At 42.5% G+C, this 23,515-nt stretch overlaps 1 protein-coding gene and 1 long non-coding RNA gene across 3 annotated transcripts in view; one reads left to right on the plus strand and one right to left on the minus strand.

The window, feature by feature from the left end:
• The window catches only part of ADAMTS12 (ADAM metallopeptidase with thrombospondin type 1 motif 12), a 306,746-nt gene that overhangs the window by 54,940 nt on the left and 228,291 nt on the right, over positions 1–23,515 (minus strand). Inside the window, exons 14-17 of one of the 2 annotated variants that reach the window (XM_041749284.1) lie at positions 19,881–20,001; positions 8,920–9,164; positions 7,034–7,172; positions 994–1,120 (exon numbers count right to left, since the gene is read on the minus strand). In XM_041749284.1, coding sequence (XP_041605218.1) covers positions 994–1,120; positions 7,034–7,172; positions 8,920–9,164; positions 19,881–20,001 — 632 coding nt within the window. Of the gene's footprint in view, positions 1–993; positions 1,121–7,033; positions 7,173–8,919; positions 9,165–19,880; positions 20,002–23,515 lie in introns of those variants that run through there. The other variant, XR_005986849.1, reaches the window with a different exon arrangement.
• On the plus strand, positions 1,427–7,027 carry LOC121487495. The gene is made up of 3 exons (XR_005986851.1): positions 1,427–2,371; positions 4,551–4,714; positions 6,910–7,027. It is a non-coding gene; the product is annotated as an uncharacterized LOC121487495 (long non-coding RNA).

A 23,515-nucleotide genomic window follows, 5' to 3' on the forward strand; every position in this document is an offset into this window, starting at 1 on the left:
ACAGTGCTGAGACTGAGAAAGCCTGCTCTGGAAGGCCACTCCAGGCTGCCTTACATGCAGATGGGCGCTGTGATCTGACAGTGAATGCTATGCTGCCCTGGCACAGTGTCCCCAGGCTGGCCCTGACAGCCACACCTGTCAGCTCAAGAACTTTGGGGGGATCTATATAGCATTCTCTTCGGCAATGCTTTGAGACAGTCTTACCAAATAAACAAACACAGAACACACCAGCTTTGTGAGAAATACTACTCTATGGGGAAAAGATGTCCCTACTCACAGCTTGTCACAGGCTCTAACAGCACAGCCACAGAAACCTGTAAGAGTTTTCCTGTACTTATTCTGTCTTTTTTTTTTTTTTTTAAGATTTATTTATTTATTTATTCAGGAGGAGGGAGCAGCAGGCTCCATGCCAGGAGCGCTACGTGGGACTCGATCTGGGACTCCAGAATCACGCCCTGGGCCAAAGGCAGGCACTAAACCGCTGAGCCACCCAGGGATCCCCTCCTGTACTTATTCTAATAACAAAGCCTCACAACCCTCCTTTATCACTGAGCATTAGATTACTATTAAATTAGTCTTTTTTCTTTCTTTCTTTCTTTCTTTCTTTCTTTCTTTCTTTCTTTCTTTTCTTCTTTCTTTTTCTTTCTTTCTTTCTTCTTTCTTTCTTTCTTTCTTTCTTTCTTTCTTTCTTTCTTCCTTCCTTCCTTCCTTCCTTCCTTCCTTTCTTTCTTCCTTTCTTCCTTTCTTCCTTTCTTTCTTTCAGAGAGAGGGAAAGCACAAACAGGGAGAGCCAAAAGGAGAGGGAAAGAGAGAATCTCAAGCAGGCTCCATGCCCAGGGCAGAGCCCAATACTGGGCTTGATCTCATGACCCTGAGATCATGATCTGAGCCAAAATCAAGAGTTGAGTACTCAACCAACTGAGCCACCCGGGTGCCCCAATCAGACATCATTCTAAGCAGACACACAGAGCTCTAATTCTTATCACTTCTTACCTGGGTGGACAATCCTTTTCATGGCACTTCTTCTGTCTCCCGTTGGGCTGTGTTTCTGGGTCACAAAATGTAGCTTTCACCATCCCGTGGCCTTTCTTCACACAATGGGCAGTCTGGCGGCGAATACCTGGGGGTCAGGCAGAGGGTTCACATATATTAAATCCTGAGCCCACACGCTTAGTGTCAAGTGAGGCCCCTGTTCAAGTTACCATGCTTATGGCTGATGGGGAGGCTGTCCATAGGTTATCTGGTTTGTTCCAGGGGCAAACGAAGTACATCTGTAAGCTGGGTTTAGCTTTGGATAAATAATAATAGTGAACACGTACTGCTTTCCTTGTCCCAAGCACTGTTCAAAACTGTATGTGTGCATGCCAACAAATATATATATATTTAATATATTATAAATATATTAAAATGTATTAATTATTATCTATTTTGAAATATAATGACCCAAACCTCGCAACAATCCAATGAGGTCAACACTACCATTATTGGTATGTGAAAGATGAAGAAATGAAGGCACAGCGAAGTCACACAGGTGGAGAGAAGACAGGGACCACAGGTTCTGCTACCAAAGACATTAGCAAGAGAGGAGAGAGGGTGGTCAGAATGTCATGGATGGAGAGGCAGAGGGATAGAGAGAAGGAAGTCATCATGTCGCTTGAGGGAGGTAATGCTTCAGTGTTAGGTGTGAAATACTGGGGACTGGGATGCCTCTCCTCCCAGGGACAGAGCATCAGCTTGCACAAAGGTTGGCGCTCTGAACCCGCAGGGCATCCAGGCCTGCTTTGAGAGGGCTTACTGTGTACAGAATTCCCATATTCGAAAGGCTACGAGTACACCAAAAGCCGGTCACCTCCCCACTTCAGCACGTGGAGGGGCTTCCCCCCAGGCACACAGCTGGCAGGACAGGACCTGCCATCTGCCACCTCCCGCTGCCTCATGTGACTCGTTCCAGCCCCGGTGCCCAGGCTGGCTTTCATACTCACACACCAGCGATCACATCTCAACATTTAAAAATGTCAGAGGGAGTTGTCATAGGGTAAGCGAATCCTTCAAAATGAATCAACAATATTTTATTGCTAAATAAAACAGTATTTTCTTCTTTTGGAGAGATAGGTAACCTTTCAACCACTCAGGCTTTGTCAACTGATAAGACTGTGTTATTCCTCTTTCGTTATATAAATCAGACACTGTCGACAGCTGGAAGCAACATTGTAAGAGGAACTTCCAGGGCCCAAGGACTGAGTCATTGGAAAAGACACAAGCACCTGTGGAGGCATCTTAGACAGTGTGAGTGGATTACAGGCTGACATGGCCGAAGCCAGAAACACTGGCATGCACCTGCCGTGGTAGAGCAGAGAAAAGAAGAGTTTAGGTACTTGGAAATTTCATGAAAACGTTGGCAAATTCTTCCTGTCAAAACCTAAAAGGAAACTGTCAGGTGACTCTCGGAGGTTAGAAACATCCCCCCAAAAGGCCTGTTTCTGTGCACGAATAGCAAAGATAAATGTGCTTACTCAGAAGTAGCAGAAGGACACAAAATATTACATAAAATACCTGTCGCAAAGTTAATGCTATTGCATAGATAAATGTGCTGGATCAGCAGCTAGCTGAACAGATGGACTGGCCAGGCAAATGCTGTGCAAAAGGCAAAATTAATAATGATGTTTCAGTTTCTCTATTGGAATGAATGGTGTCTATCATTACATACTACTTGTAATTTATCTGATAAATACTATATATTTATGTGTATGGTAAACAACATAAACCTATTCCTCAGCCTATGCTTAAATCCATCTCAGTAAATTTTCTATTATTTTCACAAAGTCCTAAATATTAACAAAAATCTTCCAGATATTGTCAGAGATCAATACCTTCACTTGGTTGACCCTGGCAGTTACAGTGGATGAAAGATGGATCAGTAGCAAGACGAATGAAATTTTAAAATAGCCAAAGAAGTATCTGACTAATTTTCCAAAGAAGTGAATTGTCCTCTCAACATCAGTGTAGGGTCTCACATCCGGGTCAGAGTGGAACGTGTGTTCCTATTTGTGATTCTCATGCTTTATCACGAACATGTGGACCTATCTCAAATGCACATGGTTACTTTGAGCTTTGGAAATATTGAGGAAAGGTGTTCATTACAGCATTACAAAGATGTTTATAACTGCAAAATAGTGGAATGTATAAATAATTGTATACTGGCACAGTGGAACAGTATGCAGCCCTTCAAGTGAAGGTACTAGAGCTACTATCATTAGTGGGGATTTTTCTTTTTCTTTTTTTAATAATTTTTTTTTATTCGTGTTCAATTTGTCAACATACAGAATAACACCCAGTGCTCATCCCGTCAAGTGCCCGCCTCAGTGCCCGCCACCCAGTCACCCCCACCCCCCCGGCCATCTCCCCTTCCACCACCCCTAGTTTGTTTCCCAGAGTTAGGAGTCTTTCATGTTCTGTCTCCCTTTCTGATATTTCCCACTTATTTTTTCTCCTTTCCCCTTCATTCAGCGGGGATTTTTCTCAAAAGCATAATACTGAGTAAAACCAGCAAGACAAAGAATAATGCACAGATAATGATCCTATTTATAAAAAGCTTAAATACCTGAGAAACAATATTTTTTAATGTATATGGCTATTCACATATATAATAAAAGCATTTAACAAGATGCATGAAAACAATAAATACTAGTTTCATGACCCTAGTTAGCTCTGGAGAAAAACGAAAGGGAGTGGAGCCAGCAAAATGCTCTTCAAGCATATTTGTGTGATTTTTTTTTGTTTAAACATGAAGATTGAAATAAGCATGAGCGATGGTAAGGTCTGACAAGGCTGAGTGGCTGGTATGCAAGAGTTTGCTGTTAAGTTCTCCATTTTTGCTAGGACATTTGTAATGCTTCCCTGCAACAAAGCATAAGGCTAAAACAATGTAATACCAATGAAAATAAAGCAAAACAAATAAAGTGGTTGCCACTACTTGTTTGTAAATCTTTTACTATGGGAATCAATTTGGTAATAAGGTTCTGAACATTACCATAATATTTAAATTCTTTGAACCTAGAAATTCCATCTATAAATCAACGCTAATTAAATCATTCTTTACACGGTCCCCAAAAGCTCACCAGAAGATGATGATCAATGTAGAATTGGCTCAAGACATTTTGCTTTGTCTTGCCAGAGAAATGCAACACATCCATAAAAATGATAGCTATGAGGATGGAGTAGCACATGGAAAGGCACCCCTGTTACGACGTTAAGTGAAAGCTTGTGTATACATATAAGGATATTGGAAGGCAAAAAAAGCAAAGTACAAAAGTGCATGTGTCAGGGGAGTGACTTTTCCTATTTTTACTTTTCCGGTAAGCTATTTAACTTAATTTTGTAATATAGAAAGTTTTAACTCAAAGAAAATACAACGACATCGATGACTGATTCAGTGTTTCAGGCAGTCTCTGTCTTTAGATTTAGCAACGTGTGTCCTATGGGAATATTAGCATTTCACCCTCTTTGTCTGACAGCACGAAAGGAGAAATGTTGTCTTTCTTCTCCGCCAGATGAAGACAGCTCAGGGTCACTGAAACAGGCAGTGTGACTGGGATTCGGGGGAGAACGTGGACGCCGTGACAGCTCCCTGACAGCTCCTGTTAAGGTTTAAGACCCAGGAGGACATTTGCCCACGCAGGCCGAGGTGCTGCTGAAGGATCCTGATTCACATTTGGTAAGGACATCTCATTTCCTAGCCAGGAGGAGCCTGCTTTCTGATGACTGTGCCGATTGGCCATTTACCTTGGATCCCTGTGTTCTGAAACACTGCGTGTGTGATGCAAAGAATTCACCCCATGCTGAAACAGAAAAGGGGTGGATGGGTGTTCTGTTTTGTGGAGGAGCACCTGGCCCCTCTGGACTGGCTGAGTTTTCACTCCTTGGTGTCCTGAGACAAAAATGATTTAAGCTTACAGCTTACACCTGTACTTTTCTGAAAGAAGAGAAAAATGGGGATGTGAGCTGGAAAATGTATTTGTGACTACGGTCCCCACGACCTCATTTTCCTCACAACTGCTCCTCAGAGAAATTTTTTTCATGAACTTCTTTCCTGCTTAAATTGCTTTTGTGCCACAGCCAGCCCAGCTTCCCAGGCAGTGGGGCAGGATGTCTGGAAATGCTAGCCACAGTCAGGGGATAACAGCACTGACCCTAACCCCACCACCAGCCGCTGCCACACATCACACCTTTGACCCTAATGGATCTCCAGATATTTAGGATTTTCAAAACATCACACATTTTGAAATGAACATGATCCCCGTGCCTTCTCTAAGCTAACCTTTCTGTACTGAAGGAGGGAAAGGAAGAAGTTGGTGATACAGAAATTGTTTATTAGGTTGATAGTACATGGACTCAATGCCTGTTGCTGGACCTCTTTGCAGGACTAGTTCCTGGGGCAGGGAGCGAGGACAGGGGAGAGCAAGTGAATGAGTGGTGCAGGGACACAGTATGTGAGAGAGAAGCCCATGGGGGAGTAGATGGTGTTCTTCTGGCCCATTCACTCCTTCACCTTCATTCCCTTGGTTGCATCCCTGAATCTGGCACTTCACCCTGTTGCTGCCCTAGTTTATAGGTGGTAGTTATACAGGATCAAGGCAGGAAGTTCCAGAACAGACCTGGACACGATCTAAAAGGAGAGATCAAGGCAGAGGCCTTCTCATGGGTACTACTATTAAAGCTCCCCAAAGAGTGAAAAGTCCCAAATACCTGATAGGCTCTGAGCCTGTGCTCCCAGGCCTCACAGAATTTCATCTAGCCTGTAGCAGAGAGAGTCAGTGCCCTACAAATGCCCCTGTGCTTGTTCACAGTTCCTGGCTTCCCTCTGCAGTTAACAGTACCCAGAGGACTAAAGGTTTGCCAACGAAAGGTGAGCAGAAATGATCTGTGTCACCACCAGGCCAAAGCCCTTCATGAGAGCCAGTCTGCCTCTGCCAAGTCTTTCTTCTCCTGTGGGGCACACTGGAAGTCACACATTTCAGATGTCTTAGCTCCAAGATGATGCTGGGCCACCCAACCTGTATCAGACTTAGAATGGGTTCGAAATAAACCTTCATTGTGTTGCATTCCTGAGGTTTTGATTTCTTTGTTACGGTAGCAGAACTTAGTCTATCCTGGGTGCCTGGGTGGCCTCGGTCTGTTAAACATCTGACTCTTGATTTTGCCTCAGGTCATGATCTCAGGATAGTGAGATTGAGCCCCACGTTGGGCTCCATGCTTAAAGCCCTCTCTCTCCCTCTGCCCTCCTCTCTCCCTCTCTCTTAAATAATAAATAAATCTTTTAAAAAAGGAACTTATTCCATCCTGACATACTTGACAGCAAGGAATCTCTCCAATGCTCTATTTTATAAGAGAAAACTACTCTCCTCATAGATACAAATACTCGGTAAATAGGAGACAGAATAAAGAACATTGGGTGGGAATCAGGAGAGCTTGTCATGGTTTGGATTTGGCCATTACTGACAGTCAGCCTCTGAGTGGGGTGTTTGACTTTTGTAGACCTCAGGTCCTCAACCAGGTTTTTAAGTCTCTCTGTTTTGCTTTTTAAAACACCTGTCATACTGTATTGTATACTTGAAAGTTGCTAAGAGACCAAATCTTAAATGTTCTCACCACACACAAAAAAGGTAACTATTGGGGTGATGGATGGGCTGGCTGACTTTATGTGGTAACCATTTCACTATATATACGTGTACAAAATCATCCAGTTGTACACCTTAAACTTACACAATGTTGTATGTCAGTTATATCTCAATAAAGCTGAAACCAAAACAAAACACATGTTAACATTTTTTTCAAGGAAAATCTTTCATGAAGTGTAAAGGAAAAACTGCCTCTCTCTTTAGACCATGACCAGAATATTTGCTCCCACAGGGGCTCCTGGGCCGTGTTTCTGGTGCAGATCCACAGGCACTGAGTATGAACCATGGGCCCAGAATGCCTCCATGGCTCATTCTGAAGCCGACATGGATTCCCAGACACAGCAGCTGTTGCTCACCTGTCCCGCACGTTACACTGCACTCTGTCCAGCGGCCATACTGCCAGAAGTACACCAGTTTGTTCACGTCATTGTCAAGGCCATCTTTCCGGATTGTGTACTCATACTTGATGCCAGGGTTGGTCACTTGGAACAGAAGCTAAAAGGCAAAAGAAGGGTGACATCACTGTCATGACTTTATACTGTAAAACACAGCTGTGTGACAACACTACCGAAGGTACATCATCGTAGAGCGGTTATGAAGGCGTGCATTGGAACAAATGCCAATAAATGAATGTATCTCCACCCCCACCTCTACTTCCACCAATACATCTATCTATATCTGTATCTATATCCATCCATGTCTTTATCGATCTATACCTCATATCCATTCAATTATTTCTTGGCTGAATGCCCAGGGAGGTCTAATCTTCTGGAAACTGCTCTGAGGGAATGAGATAGCTCTTTGCCAACAACAGACTGGTGGGTCACCTTGCACCCTTGTGAACTTACTAACTTGATGATTACAGGTAAGTTACTTAATCTCTTTGTGTTTCTCCATTTCCAGAGTGAGGATAATAATAGTGTGTGACTAGTAGGGGTGTTGTGAGAGTTAAATAAGTCAATAAATGTACAGTGATTAGCTATGAATAGAATAGTGACTGGCATGTAGTCAGCATTCAATAAAGAGTAACTTTTATTATTGTTGTTGCTGTTGTCTTATGATGCTCTTCTCTAGCTCTCAGGATGGTTAGTTCCTATAAAATATATAGTTCTGGGGTAAAAATGTTCATAGGCTTTAGCCAAGTCATGCCACTCTTGGGGCCTTCCCCTTACTTCCCTCTCCTGCAGGCAGTCTACTTATCACATATTTTTTTAAAAAGATTTTATTTATTTACTTATTTTAGAGAGAGAGCGAGAGAGAGTGTGTGTGTGAGAGAGAGAGAGCACTTGAGTGGGGCAAGGAGCAAAGGGAGAGGGAAAGAATCCCAAGCAGACTCCATGCTGAGTGCAGAGCCCACTGTGGGGTCCAATCTCATGACCCTGAGATCACAACCTGAGCAGAAACCAAGAGGCAGACACTCAGTTGACTGAGTCACCCAGGCGCCCCTCACCACACATTTAAAAAGGATTCATCTTAAACTTAGAGCTGATGGATTGATTGGTTGCTCCTTGGGATCAGGGTTCCCATATATAAATCCTTTGCCATGTATGGCAGGTAAGATGTCAGGTCCCCAGACATTTATGAATCATAGCAGTCAAGCCTTCATCTCTGGCTTCTTTGAGTGCTCTGATCTCTGGCTCTGGAATCATCTCCCTCTAACTTCTGAGTATGGTTAGGTCAGACTCTCTCTGGAACCATCTGGCATCCCCAACCTGCCTTATCTCTACTGGTATGATGATTCCACTCTTTCTCTCTGGTTTCTTGCCAACATGAAAGACCATGCCCTTAAGGTGCACATGCAACATTCTAACCCTGTTCTCCTCCAAGAGCTTCACAAAGTCAAGCCTCTTGCCTAAGAACAACCACATGATAACATGAGAAAACTGTGTTGGTCCATCGCTGCTGCTGGAAAGCTACCTGGAAACTCAGCCCAGATGGAGAGCATCCTTTTTATGCCTGAGAAAAAATCACTCTGAAATAAACAGCCTGTGTCAACCATACTGGAAATTGAATTTAAAATTCCCAATAAATGACTTTAGGGCCCCTGGCACTTATCAGGGTTTCAGCAATTTCTAGGCAATAAAGGATGATTCGCACAAAGTAATATCTTGCTTTCCTCCCTGCTCCTTGTTAAACGAAGTTTTAAGCGTTCTTAGTCTCCCCTAGCAAATACCCTGGAAATGAAAATCAGAAATATCTTCACTAACACACATATCAGCAGCTACCTTTACTTCTGCATTACCTGGATCCACACCGACTCATTGGTGGGGCCTGTGGCCATCAGTTTCTCTAGGTCCCCTTTCCTGTCGTATTGGAAGATGGTCCCTGCCAGCTTGTAGTTCCCGTTCCACTGGATAATAAAACCTCCATTGAGGTAATACTTTTTGGGATCTTCACTCCTGATGGCCAAAAAGTTTCCAGCTCCCTCAACCTCCATTACCCGTATGTCCCTCGCTCCTTTTGGAATCAGCCCAATGTCAACATAACCTAAGGAGAGAAGACACAATGATGAAAGAGGCACACCTGCTTGGCTGCACACACTCTGTTTCTGACTCATTATTCATTCCCACTGTTTAGTGCCCTTATCTTCCCCCTGGGTGGTTACTGGGATTAGCAGATACACTAGTCATGGGGAATTTTATTTATTTAGTTATTTATTTAGTTATTTATTTATTTAGTTATTTATTTATTATTTATTTATTTATTTATTTATTTTTAAAGATTTCGTTTATTTGAGAGAGAGAGAGAGAACAAGCAGTGGGAGGGGCAGGCAGGAGAGGGAGAAGCAGGCTCCTCGTGGAGCAGGAAGCCGGGTGTGGTGCTCTAACGCAGGACCCTGGGATCATGACCTGAGCCAAAGGCAGATGCTTAATGGACTGAGCCACCTAGGTGTCAGTCATGGGAATTTTATTAATTTTTATTTTTTTATTGGAGTTCGATTTGCCAACATATAGTATAACACCCAGTGCTCAACCCGTCAACTGCCCCCCTCAGTGCCCATCACCCAGTTATCCCAACCCCCCACCCACCTCCCTTCCCACCACCCCTTGTTCATTTCTCAGAGTTAGGAGTCTCATGTTCTGTAACCCTCTCTGATATTTCCCACTCATTTTCTCTCCTTTCCCCTATAATCCCTTTCACTATTTTTTATATTTATTTAGTCATGGGGAATTTTAAAGAGCTTGGGCAGGAGCAGAATTCCCAGGTACTCTGTGACTCAGTACAGACACAGTTTTGTGAGAAGAGGTGAAATAAATGCAGATTAAACTCTGAAACATTTGTGGTTGAGCCAGCATTGACTTTTCTGTGATTTTAAATTGAAGTTAAAAAAACGTATAGCCCCTAATTAGCTCCCTATTAGCATTTCTGCTCCCCCATTTGCCGTGGCTATCAGATGAATCTTCAACATTGCACTGGATACACCCTTCTGCTCAGCTGTCCTCACTGCCTGCAAGTTAAAGATAGACTCTTAGAAATAATCTAATCATAGCTTAAATTCATTAAGAGAATTCCTGAGGGAATCTTGGATTGATTTGCCACCTGGTCCTCCTGAATATAGCTCATGATGAGAAACTTAGCTCTGAGCATAGCTTTTTATGTTGCTGGGCAATTCTATTCACTAGACAGGTTTCTTTTTTCTTATTTTTCTATGTTTTGATGAAATATGAACTCACATTTTATTTTCGTGAAAAAGCACCAGAGGGCATCCATTTAAAGATGATGATCAATTCTAGCTATAGACCTATTCTTATTTATTGGTTGTCATGGTAGGAGACGTACTGGGGAGAAAAGGAATTAACACATAATGGTTTCTTCCCTTTGGCAGGCTCCACACTAAGCATTTTATGCATTTATCCTATTTGGGCTTCTTAAGAATCATCACCTTATAAATGTGATACACTGGAAAGAATGGACTTTGGGGATGGCATGAGAAAATGCCAGACATGGGAGTCAGAACACTTGAATCTTAGTTTTTGCATCACCTTGAATGAGCTATATGGTGTTCACTGACTTATTTAACTTCTTTAAATGTCATCTGCACAATGAAGGGGCTCCAACCAGATGATGTCTGACAGCCCTCACAACTCCGATATTCAATTATTTTTCTCTTTTCTAAGCAAAACATTCTTTGTTCTTTTAACCTTTCTATATAAATGCTGGTTTTAAGATCCTGATCATCCTGGTCATTTTGCAGCGGATGGACACTAGGTTTTTCAGCCACAAGCAAACCTTCATCTCTGTGACCTGGGAGGGCCTTGACTGTTTTCTCTCCCTCAGACATGAGAGTAGCAGGGGTCCTGGGAGCTAAAATCCTAGGGCTGGTCAGCAGGTATGATTTGCTCAGATCCTCAGGCCACAACCTTAGCTCCATTTTTCATACTGGCATTTCCCATCCAGCAAGACCAAAATGCAGGTCTTGTAGTACTTGATTAAATTCCATTTGGCTCTCACAATACTTACCTGAAATAGTTGATTAAAACTACAAAAATTTTTTTAAACATTTTATTTATTTATTTATTTATTTATTTATTTATTTATTTATTTATTTAGGAGAGAGAGAGAGAGAGGGAGGGAGAGAGAGAGAATGTGATCAGGGAGGGGCAGAAGGAGAGGGAGAGAGACTCTGAAGAAGGATCTGTGCTGAGCATGGAGCCAGACACAGGGCTCAAGCTCACAACCGTGAGATCATGACCTGAATTGAAATCAAGTGTTGGACACTCAACTGACTGTGCCACCCAGGTGCCCTAACACTGTAGATTCATAACTAGCTCAGGGAAAATATTTATCATGTGTAATTGAGGCTAATGCAATTTATTGAAATGCCTTTGGAGCATCTTGATCTGCAGCCCCTTCTGACTTGGGATGTCATATGCCTTCTCAGACCAGAACTCATGCAGAAAAATCAATTGGCATCAAATATTGTGGTTACCACCTTATCTCCCTTGTTTACAAAGAATAAACAACCCCTCCCTCAAAAAAAAAAAAAAAAAAAAACCAAAAGCAAAGAGAACTAGATGGAAAAAAACCCCAAAAACAAAGAGTGTGCTTTTATCTTTCACTTAAGAGAGAAAATCCAAAATCAGAAATATTTAACGCGGTGGACTCTGCCAAATTCAAAGGGGAGATACATTAAATTTAAAATAAAAGCTTTCAGTGAATATTAAGTGCTGCTTCTGAACAGTTTACAGACAGAAGATATAAACTGAGACAGATCTAGTGATGAGCAAAAGTAATGCACATTTGTAACACATATTTGCAAAAGAGTATCTAAGGAAAAGCCAAAATATAAAATTACGGTAATTTTGAGTTAAAAAGAACCACAATATACCCACCAGACTCCTTTGCGTGCGACAAAAAAGCCCAAACTTGAGAATAAAATGAAAAGTAAAAATTTCAATCTTCCTTCATCTCCAGTCCCATGTCCCAAAGACAATTACAGTGAACAGTTTATTGGATTCGTTTTCAAAATCTTTGTTTGCATGTATAAGCACATAAACACATAATTTTTTAACAAGTGGGATCATGGTACATGAACTATTCCAACTATCACTTTTTATTTTTTATTTTTTTCCAACTATCACTTTTAAAATTTAATATACTTTACATATCTTTTTGTATTTTTGAGCATTTCAACAACTGCAAAAATGACAGAAACCCATTTACTTAACCCATCTGCTATTAATGGGCATTTAATTGGAAATGAATGGCTACAAACCTTTCTGTTTACCAAATGAGAAAACTGGGTTCCATCTATGCCAACATCACACATATAGGTGGGAAGTACATATGCCTATAACTAGGGTTTGCTAATCAACTCTTAAAATAGCATTTTTAATTTAAAAAAATGTGATTGGTAGAAAGGGCTTTAAAAAATCCTCCAGAGTATCTTATCCTCAAGGGTCTTCTTTATAGAAAGGAGAATCTTATTAAAAAGTAAGGGTAGAGGGATGCCTGGGTGGCTCAGTGGTGGAGTGTCTGCCTTCGGCTCAGGCCGTGATCCTGGGGTCCTAGGATCGAATCCCACATCAAGCTCCCTGCGAGGAGCCTGTTGCTCCCTCTGCCTATGTCTCTGCCTCTCTCTGTGTGTCTCTCATGAATAAATAATTTTTTTTTTTTAAAAAGGAAGGGTGGAAAGTTATTGAGACATTTATTCTGTATCAAAGGAAGGCTACCGGGATTGGTAAGACCATGTCTAAAGTGTTAAGAATGGTGAATTTTGCATTCAGAAAATCACTTCTCTCCCAGTTCCCTGGTAAACGTCAGTCATTTGCACCAGTAGTGGGGCAATACTGGGAAAATTAGGGGGGAAGTAGCAAAATGTAATCTTGACCTCAAAGAAGGAGTCTCTGGGCCCATGGAGCCTCACCTGGAGAAACCATCCCATTACTGAGTCCTGAGCCCCTTGAAGTAAAAGAATACTCAGGGCCTCTGAGGATGGAGCAGAAAATTGGCCTCACTTCTGAAGCCATTATCATAAGAGCTACAATAGGTTATTGCTGCTAAAGTGCATCTTATCCAACTACTCTTTGTTATTCACAAAAAGGATTTACCCAGTAGCATATTTGGTTTCCAATCTGTCACTTCTAATAAAAATGTGCTCCTAAAGAGGTCATACTATTAACCCCAATTTATCTACAACGACCAGCTCATCTTTAAAAAGATTTATGCTGTCAGTTTGCAGCGGACAAAACAATCCTCACTGCAAGCCCAAATCTGTTGGTTTCACGTGAAGAGGCTCCTGGGAAATGCCAGTCCACTTCTTGATGCCTGCCTTGACAGTAATGACACGTCAATGTCAAGTTCAGGTAAAACCCTGCATTTGACCCGCTCCCAAATCAGAGTGAGGAGGAAATACGTACACACAAGTGTGCTTGGCAGATCTTTGGAGAAGTCAAATTGCTCTATCCTAGATTGAGTTTTAGCTTTAATTATTTCAAAAAATGTGTTGTAGGGGCACTGGAACCTTGGAACACACCATAAGCAACTAAAAACCTTTTGCTAGAAGTCAGTGGAAAGAAAACATAGAAGAGAGAACAGATGTTGACCCTAAATGCTTCTGGGACAAGGGGTGGCAGCCCTGAGCTCCCTTGATATGAAAACTGTCAAGTAGAGTGTCCAGTCATTCTCTTTCTTCCCATTCCTTCCAGTCTGGGATTTTCTAGAAAACATGATCTAGGACAGTCACCAAGTAAGGTGATACTCTGGTTTCAAGGAAGCCACATTCTTTCTTTTTATTATGCATTTATTTCTGCCTTGGATTTTCTCTGAAATGTTTTCTTATAAGATTCTCATCCTGGGGCACCTGGGTGGCTCAGTGGTTGAGTGTCTGCCTTTGGCTCAGGTCGTGATCCCGGGGTCCTGGTATCACCTGCTTCTCCCTCTGCCTGTGTCTCTGCCTCTCTCGCTCTGTGTCTCTCATGAATAAATAAATAAAATACTTTTAAAAAAATTCTCATCCTATCTATGTGGACTCAGCTCCTGTCACCAGGCTCCCATGTCCCAGGCAGTTGTGTATGTTGTTGGCAAACCAGTGTTCTATGACACTGACCTTCTCACGTCAATCACCCACCTAAAATCATGGAGTGGACACTATTCTCTCTTAAGCCAACAGCAAACAAACTGAATCTTGCCGTATAGCATAGAAGCAACTGTGAGTCAAGAAGCCATGTCATTTGTTCCTAGAAGTGTCTCTTCCTTCTCACTGTCCAGACTTGTGTCTCGACCTTACACACGTACTGCTGCCACAGATCCCAACATGTGTTGTGAGGTGTTCTTGAGGGGTTCCTTTTATTCACGAGCTTCCTCAGTTTGTCACGGAGACTAAATGGCCCCAAGAAAAAAGTCCAGAATCTGTCTCATTAAGCAATTAAGACAGCAATCTTAACTTGAAATTGGTATCAATTCCTAATTCTAGGTGAACTGAATCCAACCAAAAAGATCAGTGGCAGAGACTAGGGAGCTATAGGTGGAAGAATGAAACCTGTAAACACACAGGCTCGTGAAAGTGGATGGGATCTGGGTGGTCATGTTCCACCATAATTCCAGGTGGTTGCTTCTTTCACCACATTCCAGGAATCTCCTAAAGATGTGGATACTGGAGGCAAGTGTTTCTAGAAGAAACTTTCTGTGTCCTTCCTCTGTTTTCTAAACTGTGGAATTTTTTTCGACATACTTAATTGTGAAAATGAAATTGTGATGTATATAAGAGGAAACTGAATTTAAACATTATGCCAAGAGAGTTGCCATAACTCTATTATATGCATCAAATGCACTAAACAGATGTGCAAATGTATTTAATATATATTTAAAAACATCTAATAAGGTGAATTTTGTATGGTAACTGTTGTAGTTCCATAAAAGGAGTTTAAACTAAAAGTCTGAGCACATCCTGGCTAAGATTAAATAAAGGAAGTAGGAACCAAGGCTGGAGGTTTGGTCACTGAGTTAAGTGACACAATTACCTGTATGAGAGTTCCAGGACACTCAGAGAATGAGGTCCCTTGTTCCCAGCAACAGAGGAAAGCAGCCAGTGTGAGCAAGACCAGGAGCTGGTTTAGTGGTAACTGGGTCTGCCATTAGTCAAGTCTAGAGACATTGGCAAGACCGGAAGGGTCCAGAGTGGTGGTTTTAGGAAGTCAGTGAATTAGTCCAAGATACTAAAAACTGTCAGGTCTTAACGTTTAAGACCAAGGTAGGTGAGTCATATAGAATCTAGGAAATTATACAACAGGGGGAAAAAAAACAACCTAAGGAACTATATGACAATGGGTCAGCATTCTAGGGAAGGGACTATAAGAGTTTGGGACGAAGGTCAAGGTTCTGGGTAACTAGCCCAGGGTGCCCTTACAAGAACAGAGCTTAATGCTCTACCAACTTCTTCCTGAACCAGGCTCCTTATTTAAGTTCTGCCTAAGGGCCAAGTGGCAGAGTGCGGCCCAATCCTGTTACCTGGATGGGGTGAGGCAGAGACAGCAATGGAAAGAGAGTTGTTGTCTTATTTGTCATTCTATCCCTCTGCCAAGCACACAATAGGTACTTAATGTTTCTCAGGTAATAGAGTAAATGAATAAATGAATGAGCTGATGATATCTGTACACAGCTCACTGTATTCTGGATCTAGATTCTTTAATTCCAGACACTTCTACAGTAACCATGGCACTATACCAAGACAGCAATTCTTTTTTCTTTTATCCTTCTCTAAGAGAGGAAATGGAAGCTATTCTGGAGCATCTACAAGAAAGTGGGCCTTATGGTCCCCAAATATGACACTGACTAGAAGGCATGATGCTGCCATCTGGCACACACTGTCAAATCTACTACATGAGTTCCCCCTCGCAGAGATAGGCAGGGACTTAGTTGTTGGGACAGCCAAAGAAGGCCATGGATAAAGACATCTTCTCCTTCAGGGACTCCTTCAGGGACTGTGCCCAACTTTAACACTTGGATATCAACAAACATATGACCAGCTTGAAGGCTAAGGGCAAGGAGAAGATAAATACCAGAAAGGGTTGAAAGGGGCCTCAGAAATGGTGGTCCAAATGGGTGACTTTCCCACAGTCAATGGTAACCTAGATCAGCACCTGGTCTCTTACCTCTCAGTCTATTTTAATTCCACATCATTCATCATTTTCTCTCTTTCTTAGGAGCACTCACAACACAACAAAACAAAACAAAACACCACCACCACACACACAAAAAAACAAACAAAACAAAAAACAGAAAAAAGGACTTGGCTAACATTTCAGGCTTCCCTAGTCAAAGGCAATAGCAGCCAGAGAGGAGGAGAAGCTCGGTCTGACCACCATGTGCGTCTCTAAGGCAGACTTCTCCACTTACACTTTTGTTTTAAATTACTGTGTTAAAAAGAAAGCTACAAGCCAGAGTAAAGCAGGAAGGGAGGAGAACACAGGCAGACACATGGATCAGTTAGGCCATGAAAGGTTTGAAAGACTTGGATTCTTCTGGGTGACTGCATATTCCCGTTATTTCCTAGTCTCGGATACAACCTTGCCTCAAGTGCTAGTTGTACCAGTTGCTCAAGTTCATTGTTATCCTGGTGTTTTCTGATGGTTGCTAACTCCCCCAGGAAAGGAGACATTGGGTTTTCTCTCAAGGTCGTGGTTGTAATAACAAAGCTCTGACGCCTGAGTGCTGGGATAACGAAGCTATTTCCAGTCACAGCCCCCATGTAACTCACTGCAGAAACGTCCTTGCTCTGAGAGTTGTCCTCCATGAGGGCCCCCCGCATGTCACAAGTTCTTTTTTTTTTTTAATTTTTTTTTTATTTATTTATGATAGTCACAGAGAGAGAGAGAGAGAGAGAGAGAGGCAGAGACACAGGCAGAGGGAGAAGCAGAGGGAGAAGCAGGCTCCATGCACCGGGAGCCCGATGTGGGATTCGATCCCGAGTCTCCAGGATCGCGCCCTGGGCCAAAGGCAGGCGCCAAACCGCTGCGCCACCCAGGGATCTCAATGTCACAAGTTCTTGAAGGCAAATGTGATGCCTTGACCAGGGAGATCAAGCCAATCACTGCCACCCACCAAAGAAACCATGGTTCTTTTAAAAAAAATTTTAAGAAACCACAGTTCTGGGTGGAGAGAAAAGGAGAAAAGAATAATTCGGGATATGCATAAGGGAAAAACTCTGAGCTTTATGTCTTTGGGTCAGAATCATAAAATGACCAAAGCCCAGCATTACAATATTGAGTTTACATTACAATCACAATATTGTACCAATTCATGTTAAGAAACCAACCAACCAAACAATAAACAAACCAGAGCTATAACACTACAGCTGAACCAGGCAGCATATCACAAAGGAAAAATACTCAATATTCCATCAACATAACTGTAAAACAATTAATGATTTATCTCCTTTATTGTCAAGGAGATATGGACTCAACCTTAAAAAAGCTATTTTCATTTGAATTTATATGAGCACTTATTGAATACCTCTTTAGATAGAAATTATGTTTGTTGACTTGGGGTTCAGCAGGGTGATGACAGAGCCTAAAAGACAATTCATCTTTCGGTTTATAACCGCACTAGAGAGAAAGAATACAATGCAAGGAGAAGCAAGGAGCACGTAAATACACACAGAAAACAACTAACTATGCCTTGGCTGTCTTCAGAAAGAGGATGTTAAGTTCTCTCTTTTGACTTTGGCCTTGGTATTCATCAATCTACCCAGTGCAATCTCACTCCATTTCTCATATTTTTGCATTACTTCTTGGTTTCATTCCCATGGTGGAGTGGCAGCAGCCAGGGTCTTTATGATGTATCTAGCTTTATTAGGCAGGCTGCAAAGGTGGGATTTGCCTGGTAGGTGTGAGGAACACAGATGACCCAGATGGCTGTTAACAGAGTCCAGAGTGAGATCTGGCTGGATTTCCCCACTGTGCTGGGGGTAGCAGTGCCAGAGGGCTTTGAGGCTCTCAGGATACATACAGTCTAAAGTTGACACCCCTCCCTGGGTGCAAGAGCCACCAGAAGCCCTCTGGGAAGCAAATGGGAGAGGGGAACCAAAGGCACAAGGGATGCCAAATGCTCAGTGGTAGGCACGTGGCCAGAGGTATCAAGGTCTCTAAGGCAGGTGTGGAGGTGGGAGGAAGCTCAAGATGCGTCTAGCCTTTTTCCTCACTCCCAAAAAACAAGAGAAGAGTTAAGAACCCAGAACTAGAGACCAATTTCCTGAGGGCTTAGTTAAAAGGTTAAGTGGTAGACATTCAAGAATGAAAACTCTGCTTTTCAAAGGAGTTACCATAATGAAAGGAGCATAACATATCTGAGGCCAAAGACATGAACCCCAAAGATAAACAAATAATACTGAGATTAAATGTAGAAATGATTTTAAAGGTGATTTTATAATTAAGTAAATAAGGTCACATCTAAATAATGGAAAATATTTACATAGCAACTTTAAAAGAGTGAATAAATCTCAGCTAACATAGGATGCTTGATCATAAGCTTAAGATGCACCGAGTTATCATTTGCAATCCTAATAAGTAATGCAAAGGATACGTTTCATGCATAGTAAAGTCATCAAATAGATAGACATAAAGTATAATCCTTCAGTGACAATTCTAAAGGGCAAGATAAGCCTATCACTTTACAATTTAACCTTATTAATTCAGTAGTTGAAGATCAAAAAATAGAGATGAAATTAAATAAATTCAGGTCATCCACTGGTAGGTGTCCTAGGGACAAACAGGGCACTTAATCAATGTGCCTGACATTCGAGGGCATACTTAGTAACTTCATCCCGGGTGGGGAGTGTGTCTAAAAGAGAGGACTGGCTTTTGGAACCCAGGAAAAGGGTGGTCCACTCTATCTGGGAGTCCTGTCACTTCCTGATTTCCAGGGTCTCCTGACCCACAAATAAACTCTTGGTTCCTGAATTCTTGTCTTTCTTGTAGTTCTGGGGGCGCCTAAACTATGATACTCTGAGTTGTCTTCATCATCTCTGCATCTAACTTAGCCTCCTCCCAAGACCCCTTCGGCTATCGATCACTCCTGGTGCCTTGAAGACAAATGTGCAGGTAAAATCATGGCTCATTTGGGGTCAGGGTGGGCTCTTCATTCCCGAGGATTATTAGTAGCCCGGAGCTACACAAAGAAAAAGCCCTGTGGGAGGTCATCATGGGAAAGGAACAACAGAGCATGGGTCAGGCGAGGACGTCGGGTGGCAGCGGCCACTGGAGCACTATAGGGCACCAGGGGTGGGACCCCTTACAGGGAGAGGTAGGAAGAAGGGCAAGCTGAAGCGACCTTGCCTTGCCTCTCTTTTGTCCTTGAAGGTACACTTGGGGCCTTCTGCCTCGAAGCCCACAGCTGGCTTCTCTGTCTCTCTTTTAGAGCCTGTCCTGGGTCTGCACCCTTCCTGGGCAACTTTTGATCTGTTTCCCCCAGTTTGGGTCCATTCCTATGCCACTGGCTTCAGCCCTGGATGCTCTCCCAGGGATCACACTCATTCCGGCTCCTGGGGACAGCCCCCAGGCCATTTAGGTCCCTGTGTGGGGTGAGGCCTCCTGTAAGTGCCTGGCAATCAGCCCTTCCCTGAAGCTGTCAAGGGGCCCTGACCCATTTGTCCTGAAGGCTGCATCCACGTTGAGTTCTTTGAAAGTTACAATCTGTTGTAAGAAGTAGCCATCAATCTTGCCCTCCATTCTCAGTCCCCTGCCACTTCAATTATTTGTTTGTTACCAGATCCTTCTTTCTGTTTAAACATCTTCTTCACGGTCTGGCAGGCCGAGCCGTCCCCCAGGCACACACCGCAGCGATCCTCCGTGGCGTTGGAGCCGATCTCATAGTCACAGCCGACCATCTGTGGGGGAAAGAGGCTGAGGGTGACTGTCACAGCCAGGGGACACCGCACCTGCCTTGGACATCTGCCTTCCCCTCTCCCCCCTCGCTCTTGATGGGATCGAGGCTGGGGACAGACACGGGAACAAACAGTTCCTTGTCTTGGGGGCAGCAAGAGGAGTAACTGAAGCATCCACTGATGGTAAATGAAATACTTGGTTAGGGGGGAAAGAGGCACACACTGGGCAGGTCTCCCAATTTCCCCGGAGCCACAGGTAGACTTGAAGGCCGTTCCATAGATTTGACATTGAAAATGTCTTGGGATCAGAGTTGCTGCAGCAGTAAATCCCCTTCTGGTGTGCAAACCTCATGTCCCCTCCTCTCTAATGAGAGTTCCCAGGGTACAGTTACTCCACCTATAATGTGGTTGTTCGACCCCTTTACATTCCTCACTGGGGTGACCTCTGCTTCCCTTCTGCGCCAGCAGGTGAACCAGCAGCCATGGAGAAAGAGCTGGCTCAATGCTGAGACTCCTTCAGGGCCAGGAGGGTGAACTCTGACCTACAGACCATCATCAGATGCTCTGGAGCCTCCTGGGACCCCAGCCCCACTGCACTTCACCCATAGCTGTACCCCAGCCATCGCACACTTTCTCCTGTGAGCGGAGACTGACTCTGCCCCCTGCTCTGGACTTGATCCTTTCCCAGGGCTCTGCCCATTGGCCCTTCTCCCATCACTGTCTTTCCCTCTCCATGGATCCTTCTCTTCAGCCAAGTCTCTCCCACCCTAAAATCCCCATGCTGGAAAAGGGGAGCAACTATACTGGGGGGTGTTCAGTAGCATCAGATGCCAAAAAATCATGACACTTAGACAGAAAGCCATGAAACACAGAGGCCTCCCCTGAATGTCTTTGTTGCGTGGTCTCTAGCAAAAGAGAGAGGGAACCTGTACCAGATTCTGTTAGTCAGACTTCTTTGTCTACAAAGAATTGTACCTTTGTAGGTTTTTTTTCTCCATCAAAGACAATTCCCTTCCTTATTTTATTATTTATTTCTTTAAGTCTTTATTTTAATTCCAGTAGCATTAACACACAGTGTCCTATTAGTTTCAGGTGTACAACATAGAGGTTGGGCACCTCCATATATCAGCCGGTGCGCATCCTATTTCCTTTCCTATTTTAAAGCCAACTCAAATCAACTGAAAGGAAGGACAGCTTGGGTTTTTAAACACACCCTCCCTCCATCAGCCAAACAGAGAATTAATGGCCAGGGACAGAAAATACCTCTATTCCTCAAACTAACTGTCTCTTCAGGTCCAAGGATTGTGCTACTGGACCTAATTGGGTCAATAAAATACTAAGAGATTAAAAAAAAAAAAAAAAAAAGAAACTGTCTGGATGTGTATTTCGTGGTCATGAGGAAATGTCAACCCTTCACAAGTGATATGTTTACATCCAGTGTGAGGTTACTCTAATAAAGCTGATCGTTATAAATCATACTCCCAGAGACTTTCATTCCTTTGCTGATTTGGGATGAGCCAGGAGATCAACACTGAGATACAGTAATTTTAAAGTGTTTTTAAAAAATCTCTACCAGAAGAGGATAGAAAAAAATGTGAAGAATAAAGGAAATAAAGCCAGGAAAACAAATACCTTGAACATATATCTCTCTTCTCCAGCAACCAGCCTGCAACCAGTCCCTTCCCTGAAGCTGCTGGAGGTGGGGGTTGGGGGAAGGAGACACAGCATATTCGTGTCCCAAAGCATACGTTCCACAGCATATTCGATGGGTTCTCATAGAAACCACACCCTAACTGCTTCTTCCATCGGCTGCACTCAGCACAACCAACACTGAATTAAGTGTCTAACACAAGGCCTAGGAAGACACAAGCCAGTCTTCCTTGCTGCATATAAAACATAAGGGCTCTTGGGGAAAACTAAACAGACGTCACTATGCTTTTTCATGCCATGTGCTCTGGCAAGAGGGCCCACAACAAAATTGTCTGTCTGCCTTTGGCAGAATCAGAGGTGACTCTCCTGCTGCTACCAAATGTGGACAATGGCTCCAGCAAGGGTGTCTTTTGATGTGACTCCTACCATGCCAGACAGCCATTCCAATGAGCAACATTAAAAAAAAAAAGAAAGAAAGAAAGAAAGAAAGAAAGAAAGAAAGAAAGAAAGAAAAAGAAAAAAGAGAAAGAAAATCATTTAAATTTCCCATTACATAATTTCTTTAAAAAACAGCTTTTTGAGGTATAGCAGATACCTAAAATACTGTATACATTTAATGTAAACAACTTGATTGAGTTTGGATTTACACAAATACCTTTGAAACCACCACTATAATCAAGGTAGTAGTCATATCCATCCCCTTCAAAAGTTTCCTGTGACTCTGTGTGTGTGTTAAAAACATTTAATGGCGGATTTACGCTTTCAACAAATTTTTAAGTGCACAATACGGCATGTTAACCATAGGCACCATATACGCAGGATGTCTAGGACTTTGCATCTTGCATAACCGAAACCTTGTACACATTGAACAACAAATCTCCATGCTTCCCTCTCCTCAGCCCTTGGCATTCCCAGCTTTATTCTTAGCTTTTATGAGTCTATTTTAGATTCTCACATAAGTGGAATCATGTGGCATTTGTTCTTCTGTGATGGGCTTGTTTCACTTAGCATAACGTCCTCCAGGCTCATCCCTAATTGTCACAAATGGCAGGATTTCTCTTTTTTAAAAGCTGACTAATATTCTATAATATGTATACAACATGGTATACTACATTTTCTTTGTCCACTCATCTGTTGATGGACATTTGGATTGTTTTCATACCTTGGCTGTTGTAAATAATGCTGCAATGAACAATGAAAGATATTTCTTCAAGATCCTGATTTCAATTCTTTTGGCTATATACCCAGAAATCCCATGTTTGGGTCATACGGTAGCTCTATTTTTAATGTTTTGAGGAAACTTCCATACTGTTTTCTACAATAGTTGCACGATTGTACATTCCCACCAATAGTTCTACAGGGTCTGCATTTCTCCACATTTTCAACAACACTTATTTTATGGTTTTTGAAGACAGCCATCTTAACAGGTATGAGGGGATATCTTATTGAGGGCTTGATTTGTATTTTTCTGATGTTTAATGAGTTTAAGCACCCTTTCCTATACCATTTGTATGTCTTCTCTGGAGAAATATCTATTCAAGTTCTTCACTCATTCTTTTAATCAGGTTGTTTTTCTACCATTGAGTTGTAAGGAGTTTCTTACACATTTTAGAGATTAACTTCTTGACATACATATGATATATATGGTTTGCAAATATTTTCTTTCATTCTGTAGGTTGTTTTTTTATTCTAATGATTATGTCCTCTCTGTCAGGAGCTTATCATCAATTCTTAACCCTGTCATTTGGACTGAAGAGCACATTATCTTGAGTATTAGAGAATTCAGATTCCAGTCTTACACCCGGGCCTCCTGCTCTATTAGTGAATAAGTAATACGTATTCTTAGCAATTCTCATATTTTGCTTAT

This window comes from Vulpes lagopus, chromosome 3, assembly GCF_018345385.1.
Source record: "Vulpes lagopus strain Blue_001 chromosome 3, ASM1834538v1, whole genome shotgun sequence".
In the NCBI taxonomy this organism is placed as follows: Eukaryota; Metazoa; Chordata; class Mammalia; order Carnivora; family Canidae; genus Vulpes; species Vulpes lagopus.